Here is a 10,597-nt window from a genome sequence, read left to right as displayed (position 1 = left end):
AGAAAATGCTCATTTGGTATTCTTTCTTTAATTGAGTCAGCAATTTATACTACTAATTGTGCAATGCAAAAGGTAATTCAGTATTGGAAACCAGCAGTTCATGCATGTATATTGTGTGCACTGGTCCCTGATAGACAAACACTGTTAACAACAGCCATTTGATAACTACTGGTACACAAAATTTTGGATAAAGTGACAAATGAAAAATGTTACTACAGTCAAAGTCTATTATCTCGAACTAGATGGAACTTGTATTTGTTTCTACAGTACTAATCGTCTTATCCTACATTGTGAGTTAGAGTGTTGTTAATACAGTGTAGGACCCTTATACGTGTAGTGTTGGAGTAAATTGGCTAAAGAGGATATATAGAAGGTAAGAGACCAAAATAATGATCAGTGTTTCCAACCTCACGGCATGGGTCATCATTTAGTTTAACATTTAATCTACATTTAGCATCGTGTGAGTCCTGCTTTTACTACAATTTTTTTCTATCGCTTAAATATGTTCATTGTCTCATAGGAATGAAATGAATATGAAAAGAAGAAAAACAGTTGATATGGATACAAAGCACTGGAAGAACGAAACAGATTCAAAGCTGAAAGTATCGATTATTGACGACTAGTTATTTAACGGGCGGCTGAAAATATCAGATACACAACTACCGCAGTACGTGAAACATGGAGTTTTACCTGCTAGTGCTGTTTTGCTTCTCCGGATTTATGAACATTGTTATCGGTAGGTTAAACTTAATGCTTTTAGGTTTGAATTATAAGCAAAACGATACTAACTAAAGATGAAAAAAAAAAAAGTTTCAAGGATATTTTGATAAGAATACCCCCGGTAATCAATAGCTTTTTGTTTTACATATTTACCTGTAGAAACGGCGCACAACTATCTTCATCGTCTATGATCTTTCTTTTATATTTCAGTCCTTTCAATATACGGCAACGAACTGTTGATTCATTACTAGATCGGGAAGTTGTATATTGATATTTTAATATATCATGCAGGGATATTTTTTAGGGGAAATTATTGTGCATTGAGTAACCAAAACTGTAATGCTAATAGTGAAACCAAAATTAAAGAGAAAACTTTTAAGTAATGGCTATAATAATGTTTGTTTTTCTTTCCTTGTTCTATTTGAATGTTCTGGGTTTTATTTTCTTGTTTATAATGTAAGTATATAAGTATATGTGTATATTTGTGCAAGAACATAGTTATGATTTCTTAGTTCAAACATAATAGCCATCAGAAGAACAAAAGAAGAATAATATTTTTTATCTAATTTGATAGTTTGTTAATATTGTTCTAACCAATTCTAGCAATGTCAGATGTACAGTTCATTGTTAATTAAATAGCAAACGATGTTTTACGTGATGATAAAGCGTGTTTCTCAAAATGATAGAATTTAGTGAAAAGTAGATTATAAAAATGCAGAACATCATCGACCGCCGATTACTTACAACATGCATTTGTATTCATTTGGTCTGTTTCATTACTCTTTATCGCTAATTAAAAATGCATTTCGTTGAGCTTGAAAGAATTTAATATCTCAAAAAAATCTTGAGTAAAAAATAATTCTCATACAAGAAAGGGCTTAATAGAGGGTTTTCACTATGCCAAAGAGCCCTTGTCTTTAATTATCAAGATGATCAAAATCTTATTTTGCATTGATCTTTGTAGATACCATTTATCTTTCATTAGACGTAGGTGAAGAACTTAGTCTAGCTCTGTAATTTCTGATTGCATATTTTAATGTTAGATTGTCAATACAATATTGACTTCTGATTAATCATTCATACGTTTTGTCTGGCGAGGACATATTACTATGCCAAAGAGCTCCTGTCTTTAATTTTCAAGATGATCAAAATCTTATTTTGCATTGATCTTTGTAGATACCATTTATCTTTCATTAGACGTAGACGTAGATGAAGAACTTAGTCTAGCTCTGTAATTTCTGATTGCATTTTTTAATGTTAGATTGTCAATACAATATTGACTTCTGATTAACCATTCCTATGTTTTGCCTGGCGATGACAAATTACTTACATGTATATATACTGCCAGTTTTTATCATTCTCCCATCAAAACCCTACCCCCTAACCATACCCCCAAATTTACGTGACATATGCCGTTTGATATGTGAAGTAGACGGTGAATATTTAAGTGTCTACAAAAAACTACAGAATTTATGACAGTCAAGACTCTGCCCTTTGGATTTGTTTCTAAAAGAGGCTTGTGGTATGTTTTAATATACATTAACTTAATTATCTGGTAAAATTTTGTTTAATCAGATGTTTTTCATTTGTCAGTAGATAAACAGCTTTTAGTGTTTGTCACATTTATTTTTGTTTTAAACCTTTGGTTGAATTTCCTATTCAATACTTATCATAGAAACAAAAACATGGTCCGATATTTCTTTTTAACACGAAAAGTGACAATGGAATTTTGCTCGACAATTAGAAATACATTAATGAAGTATTGTTAACAACAATAACATTTTGAAAGTGAACAGCGGAAAAGGGGCTTAATTAAAAAAAACCACCTTGAATAAATCGAGAGTGTATCTTCCTTAATTTGGAATTATTGGGAAGTTTTTGGAAAACTAATCATCTGTAGTAAAACATTGAATTTTAAAGATTATAGATTAAAGGTTTATAGAATTCCATGTACAAGTATTGTTCCAAAAATATTAATGAAAAAAGCTAAATATTAATGTTTATGATCCAGATATTGATTTAATCACACTAGTTTACAAATAATATGATACCTTAGATTGTATATTTGTCAATAAAAGTTCGAAATGGAAGTCTTTGGTCCGCGAATTTCAAATAATCGGAAGTTTTGCGTTCTGTCCCTATCTCCTTCATTTCAGTCAAAAATTCCTGACATTTGTCTTTGGCTTCGTGCAAAGTGTAGGTTGCGCAATTATTCATTTCACCTATTGAAAATCGATTGGTAGTACAAATATCAATCGTAGAATCCGAATCCTTGCTCAAGAGTAAAACAAAGCATTTACGTAATTTTATATTAGAAATCGTTTGTATTGTACGATGCTGTGCCTGGGAATCTCGGTGGTTCCAATAACTGGTTAATAATATCAGTTGCTTCATACTTTGAATTACATGTTGAGAATACGTAGAACAATAAACCCATATTCCCCCTAGGCCTACTTTTGACAATTTTGTCGGCTATATATATTTTGCCCCCCCCCCCCCCCCTTGTGTGGAAATTCACTTGCTATTGCTTAGTTGTATTATAAAAGTAAAAAAAAAATCCATCTTCTGCACATGTTCACAAATTGAAATATTGCTTTAAAGTATGACGTTTGGGAGAGGGAATGAATAATACTCTGTGTACACGTTTATAGGTCACACTGTCTGTATAAGGACAATAAAGCAGAAATAATAATTAAAACCACTATACTCAGCTCATCAAGAATTTATTGTTTTTCGGTCTGATTTTGAAATTTTGACATGGATGATCGAAACTGAATCGTATTAGCAAACTCCCAATGTGTTATAAATGTTAACATAAACAACGAAGTTGAACGACATTATACTTTATGGTATACTTAGTAATAAAAGGAGTATTTTTGTAAAACAGGTTATTGTCATTATTGACCTAGTATCTTGAAGAGGCTAAATGTGCACGAATAACTCAATCAATCTTTGCCTCTTTATGTTATGCAACCAAACCATAGGTAGAGTCATTCCAGTTTTAAATATATATCATTAAGTCTTTGAAGTGTTTACAATACATCGCTAGCTAATAGTACAATTCTGGACGATTCCATACTTATGTAACATATGAGAAAGTCGACGTTATCTTCCAAAAAGATATATTTAATGGCAAAAATCTCACCTGACAGGTGAGAGACAGCAACCACATAAGTGGTTATAATCTAAACTTCCCATGGAAAATGTTTTTACAAAGGAATTTTTTAATGGTAGATCTTGATATCTCACTTTACATCAAAAGCCAAAATGTTATCTCTTAAAGCAATAGTCTATCACGTGACACATTAACACTGACATATCTATCCACCAAAAATATATATATATATTTTATGACGATAGTCTTCGTCCAAGTTATGATGACTCCCACGTCTCTAATGTTTTAATATTAAATCTTAAATGAAATTAAACAAATGTTTGTAATGATTTATGATTCCAGTTTCTGGCTGTGTCCAAGGTACGATTAAAGGAAGATGTAACGAAACACATTTCTGTTTCTGTACGGCCGGAGAATGGATGATGACCTCATTGACAGCGGTACAGACACAACATCCAAGTATACTAACGTTCAACGGTCTATGCACGTGTAGCGGTACAGTAACTTATCTTAAACTTTAAAGCCAATATAACAATAAATATTTTAGATGTGTGTTGTTAAAAATACAAAACTCTCTCTCTCTCTCTCTCTCTCTCTCTCTCTCTCTCTCTCTCTCTCTCTCTCCGTGACTAAGTCTTACACGTCTTTCAATTGTAGGTGCATCACTTGAAACATGTTCAAATCCCTGGTATGTCGATGGTATGTACTTAGTTGTATTCCTTTAGGTTGGTGTTTGTGTGTATGTATAGTATAACATGTATATACAATGGTTTAATAGCGATGTGGGTGTGTGCCCCTACACCTACGCTGTGTAATTAAGTACAAATAAAAGGTCATTATATTTTAGTCTTATGTTAATAACATTACTTACTTCGTAATCTTCAATTTTGAAGGAAAAGAGTAAACAAGATACACCACCTTTTGCTTAAGTTATTAAAATTATAATCATTTGTGTGTGTACGTGCTTGCTCTGTAAGACGACAACAATCTGTATTTATTGTGTTTTCTAATTATTTGTGATTTTTTTTTTCAAGAATTTCAAAATTTGAACCAAAATGAAATCAATTTATCAGGTAGGCATTTACATATTGATATTTTGTACCATCGTCAACTGCTGTAGATAAGAACATGTAAAGGTAAACAGTAACTCTGTATAAATACACAATAAGCTGTGTTCCTGATTTAATTATCAATCAGTTTTCATTTGTATGGTAAGGTTGGATAACAAGTTTTAACTTAATAGTGAGGTGATAATAAATCAGATAAAACAACAGTTTAGTTAAAGTAAAAACTAATTACATTTAACCAAAACGTTATCACTTCATTCATTTGAAGAAAAAATCAAATCAAGTCAAATGATCATTTAGTTCAACTGATTGATTTTGTTGTTAATTACTCACTTTTTAACATGTTCATTATATTAATATTGTGTTTTTATTATTACTCACTGTAGATGAAAACTGTGCAGTCATAGTCAAAAGTAAGTATTCATCTGAAGTGTGATTTATTTGTGCATAAAATACAAGTAAGAATATCCTACCATCATGTCATAGACACTCGTAAGAAGACTTTAATGTAATTTATAAATGCTCTAAGGAAACCTGATCAAAAATTCAAATCAACAATTGTTGATTGTTGCTTTTGGAGCAGAGTTTTAAATCTCTATGAAATCGGTTGTACCTTTATTGTAGTGGACATGTGTATAAGTTAGATTAATGCATCTGCAACAGCAGAGAAGATGCTATCTATTAACCAAGTATAGTAATATGTAATCGGATTGTGAAAGAAAGAAAACATTGCCTTAAATGAATCCAACTTTTTTATTCACAAGAACTTGAACAATTTTTAAAACAAACGTAATATCACAACACATTAGGAGTAATGATACAGTGACATGTATCAGACAGATACTCAATTTACCTATGATACATGTAAATATGAGAAGTTAAGTGTACTGTATGTAATTGTATTCACCATTAGAGGGGATGCCTAACGAGGGCCACGTTTTCTTTGTGAATGACAATTTAATTTTTTTTCCCGCCAAATCCTTAAGCTTTATCCAATAGTTAATTATTTTTTTACAAATACATGCCTGGATTTTCTTGAATTTTTGCTAATATCTATAGAATGCCAACACAATCAACGTTTGCGTCATGATCAAAATCGGGTCAAAATTACGAAACTGTCCGAGAAACTTTCGCTTCAAATAAGCTGAAACTAAATTAAAAATGTTCACAAAAATAAAATCCCTTTAAGTTTCTATACTTTGATGAATACAGACGAGTATAAATCATATGTTGGTACTACAAAAAGCGTAGGATTTGGTCAGATTCTCTAAAACACGTACATGTTTCAACAGTATATATCATTTTCTAACTTGCTTGCGATGTAAACTCTACGTTACTATGTAGAAAATAAAGTAAGAGCGTATATAATGTAGATGTCAGAAAACGATGAGTTGTAATAAAGGATTTGGGAATTCATAAAATAATATGATTTGTTTATGCAGATACTACCATTAATGACACAAGTACAACAGGATCTCTTCATAGTACAACAACTGAATCATTAACAACAACTGAATTATTAACAACAACTGAATTATTAACAACATCATCATCGACAACAAAGAATCACCTATACCTGGAACAAACAACAATTGGAAATGGAGGTAGTATGTTCCTCCAAGAACAATTTTCAAACTTTAAATATTCTGATGTTATTTAATGTTTGTAACGTTAAGTAGATGTAACAATGCCATTAGAAAAAACGAACATTATTTTGTAAATTCTTCATTTACGAAAATATGGCTTAATGGCTTGCATTTCATCACGACTTTTCTTAGATTCAGTAAAGTACTTAGTTTTTGCTAGCATACTTGTCTTGATTATTTTTTTATTTATAAAATCCTATTTGTAAAGAGAAATAAAACGCTAACAAATTAACTCCTATGGAGTACTCTAGTATAATTTTCGCGTAAACTGCACTATTTCAGTGTAATTTAGTATAAAATCAACCATAAAAATGACAAGTTTTCATTTTATTTTATGTGCAAATATTTTAGCATTAAACACGTTTTAACAAATCATTTAAGAGGGCTTGATGGTCATGGCCATTTATAGACTGTATTGACCTCCTTTGAAACGAGAGCTTTATATAAGAATATAGGAAAATGCCTAAATATAGGTAGATCTGATTGCTAATTTGTTGACCACCTAGCCTCCTTAATTCATTTATGATATCACACTGGACAGATAATGTGTTGTTCTTCAGTCAGTAATTACTCTGTACAAAATAGAGGGGGGAGAGATTTAAAACGGTTACCATACTCGCTATACATGTCCATTTTTTAGCAATTAGAAAAAAATACTTTAGTAATATAAATCGATCCTGGTGATTTATACAAGTAATAGTCACACGAGACAATATACAAACCTATGGAATGATTATGATATCGACTATTCCATAAAATCCATTGGGTCTAGCATGCATTTCTGAGTAGATTTAAGGTAGCATTAGAGCTTGTCGGAAACGTAGACTTTTGAATGTTCATTATATAGAATGTATAAAAACATAACTATAATTTTAATTCAAATGTTATTTGATGATGTAAATCTTCGAGTTGCGTTCTAAAACTTATGAAACAGTAATAAACTCCGAGTATTACAGAAAAAATCCAAATCCAAAATACAAATTTTACAATAAAAGTAATTAAGATAATGATACCATCCTGTTTGGTTAAAAAGAATTTTGATATTATACAGGTCAGAATTGTTGCTGTTCCTCAGATTATGAAGCAAAAGTACAATACTGGTTAAACGAAACCAATCAGCGCCTTCACAAAGAAAACCTGCCTAATAGTCTCATTGAAATAAAGGATGAATTGATGCTAGAGACGAAGAATTTGTCGGCAAGCAAGAGTCTACGGATATGTGCCCCCGATCAACGTTACTCAGCGGCAGTCGCGGGTTACGTAGGAGCTTTTGTCATTGGACTGGTTCTGTCTGTGATTATTCTCATGGATTGTAGCACTTTTATCACAAGTCTCCACAGATGTATGAGCAAATGAAATTTCCTTTTTTTTTTAGATTAAAAGAACGTTTTCTATTGTCACATATCCTTAATATATAACCAAACTCTGGCTTTCCTTCCGCTAAATGTAAAATGAAAGCTTTTGGAAGGTGGCTGAACGGGAGAGCGATGCCATTCAGTTATAATACCCTTTAGTTATCTTTCAGTGGATTTAATGAAAGAGTTTTTTCATCCAGTGCTCTCAAAAAAAGACTGTCAGCATTGATATGATAAAGATATAAGGATTTGGATCAGACAACAAAGAGTTGCTGAATTTCTCAAAAGCTTAGAAGATTTTCCAATTCGAAACTCAATAATTTTTAAGACTGCAACGTCAACCCATTCTGAAGGACAAATAAACAAAAGATTGTTCAAACGTTATTAGGAATAGAGCTCATTGAAATATTCCAGAATAGAAAAAAATATAAAAAAAGATCTAATACTAATATGAATATATTAAAAAAGGAATTAAAATGCGGCAATAGCAAGATGAGAAAATTATTTCTTTACGCTTAAATCGGAAGCAAGCGTTTTCCTGATTTTTGAGTTGAGACAAGAAACGACAAATTAAATGATAACAATTAACCTATTTACTGGACATGTACTTTTGATAGAAAAAAAAATCCACAAAAGGAATATTTTGGTACATTAAGTAATAAAATAAAATCGTCTTATGGTTATCTTTGCATTAAACATTAGATTCATTATGAGATATCGGTGATTATGTGTATAAAATATGCATACCCGATTATGCATGCTAAGTCTTATTGTAAAACTACTCCTAAATATAACTTTTTAACTAAACAAATGTGTGGTTACTAACTGAAGACAGTAACTAAACAAATGTGTGGTTACTAACTGTAGACACTAACTAAACAAATGTGTGGTTACTAACTGTAGACACTAACTAAACAAATGTGTGGTTACTAACTGTAGACACTAACTAAACAAATGTGTGGTTACTAACTGTAGACACTAACTAAACAAATGTGTGGTTACTAACTGTAGACACTAACTAAACAAATGTGTGGTTACTAACTGTAGACACTAACTAAACAAATGTGTGGTTACTAACTGTAGACACTACCGTTACTTTCATACATTTTTATATAAAAAAAGTTTTAGGCAATTAATGATGTGTATTTACACACGACTTATTCTATTAAGCATAACGAACTTTTTTTTACTTGCGAGGTGATTGGATTCCCACTATATCTTATGTAAACCGACAGAGAAGTTGATTTGATTGATTTCATATATATATTCCTATTATATCTTAACAATAAATAGACATGAAAAAAAAAATTCATGTTTTGTTATTATTTCAAATTACTTAAGGGAAATAATTTAAAGAGACACGGTGACTCAAAACATACGTTTTACTTTTTGATTATGACAATGGATATATATTAAATATTAAGATATTTACGAAATTTTGTTAAACGGGAGGTTCCACATATTAAATATCAGTTAACAAGTTGTTAAGCTCATCCAGATATACATAATGCATTAGTATTCCAAGAAAGTGGGGATATTGACTTGTCTTACACAAAAATGTTTTTTTTTCTGAGCTTGTGTTACATTAAGGGTATTTCTAAACATATTTAGAGTTTAGATTTAAAATACACCAGCTACTATGAGAACATTTGAAATTAAAGAAACGTTTGTGATAGTTTCAAAAAAAATTCACGAGGCTCTCATGAGGCAAAATGTTAACCCTTCCGAGCCTAGTCTATGAATCAGATATCTTCTTAACTTAACTCCCGGCAAATGAAATACTTACTGGACAATAGATGTTTGAACTTATCTAACAGCTATATGTGGATGTGAATGTTTATTTTTCTGACATATCAGTATGTGTCGTCTTTGTGTTATCGAAAAATGCCACGCTTGTCCAAAAATGACGGGAAGTTTAAGACCAGAAAGAATACGGTTGGGCTAATTGTGCAGGAACCCCGCATATTAATGAAGTGTGTGATGTGGGTTAAACTGTGTTGGATTTCTGCACTTTGATATCGATTTTGTAAACAAAACTTCATCGGACTGTCCGTGCTGGAACTTCCACATGTTCTCAAGTTGTTGGGGGTTTTTTTTGGAACTCCGAGACTAGATTTACATAAAAATACCATGTACCGTTTTTGTTGATTTTTTCCATTCGTTTCAGAATTTTTATTAAGCTTTTACTTGAGCATATATAATAAAATTGTGCTTTCCCCCTGAATATACCACATTTACATTTCAATTAACAATAAAAATCAAGAATACGATACGATACAATACGATCAAGGATGTTGGGTAGTATTTAGTAGAAAGTCGATATGCATACTACCGGATTAAGCTGACATGAATTCATAAATACGCATTATTTCCCTTTTATCTCCGACTACCGCCATATTAGTTGTCGATTTCTATTGTTCTGCTCATCGCTACACACACCCCTTTACATGTATAAGGCCGAAAGCACTATTCATGCTTCACCACATTCAGGTATTCGCCCGAACACGTTACTTTGGACGAAAAGACGTGTTGAAACGCGTTTTGAACAAAAATAATATGACAACCACTGCACTGGCAAGGAATATCCAATGAACGACGAAACAAGACAAACTAAAATCCAGGCACAGATACTTCAAAAATCCTCGATAATTGTAGACCGTTTTCCTGTATATTTTATAACATTGCACATGCGCA

General features: G+C 31.6%; 1 protein-coding gene across 1 annotated transcript; it reads left to right on the top strand.

Annotated features, from left to right (window-relative positions):
- The first annotated feature begins 553 nt into the window (after positions 1-553).
- On the top strand, positions 554-7,948 carry LOC105340232 (uncharacterized). The gene is made up of 7 exons (XM_034474049.2): positions 554-736; positions 4,178-4,330; positions 4,493-4,534; positions 4,870-4,908; positions 5,289-5,315; positions 6,345-6,506; positions 7,600-7,948. Exons 1-7 carry the CDS (start codon positions 679-681, stop codon positions 7,902-7,904), a joined length of 786 nt encoding a protein of 261 aa, XP_034329940.1. The 5' UTR covers positions 554-678; the 3' UTR covers positions 7,905-7,948.
- The last annotated feature ends 2,649 nt before the right edge of the window (positions 7,949-10,597 follow it).

This window comes from Magallana gigas, chromosome 8 (genome assembly GCF_963853765.1).
Source record: "Magallana gigas chromosome 8, xbMagGiga1.1, whole genome shotgun sequence".
Classification (NCBI taxonomy): Eukaryota; Metazoa; Mollusca; class Bivalvia; order Ostreida; family Ostreidae; genus Magallana; species Magallana gigas.
This window is presented reverse-complemented; position numbering and strand designations above follow the sequence as displayed.

Coding starts and splice junctions, on each gene's coding strand:
- LOC105340232 (XM_034474049.2), top strand. CDS start 679: ATGGAGTTTTACCTGCTAGTGCTGTTTTGCTTCTCCGGATTTATGAAC. Junction 4,535..4,869: donor AAATCCCTGGTATGTCGATG/GTATGTACTTAG, acceptor TTTTTTTTCAAG/AATTTCAAAATTTGAACCAA. Junction 6,507..7,599: donor AACAACAATTGGAAATGGAG/GTAGTATGTTCC, acceptor GATATTATACAG/GTCAGAATTGTTGCTGTTCC.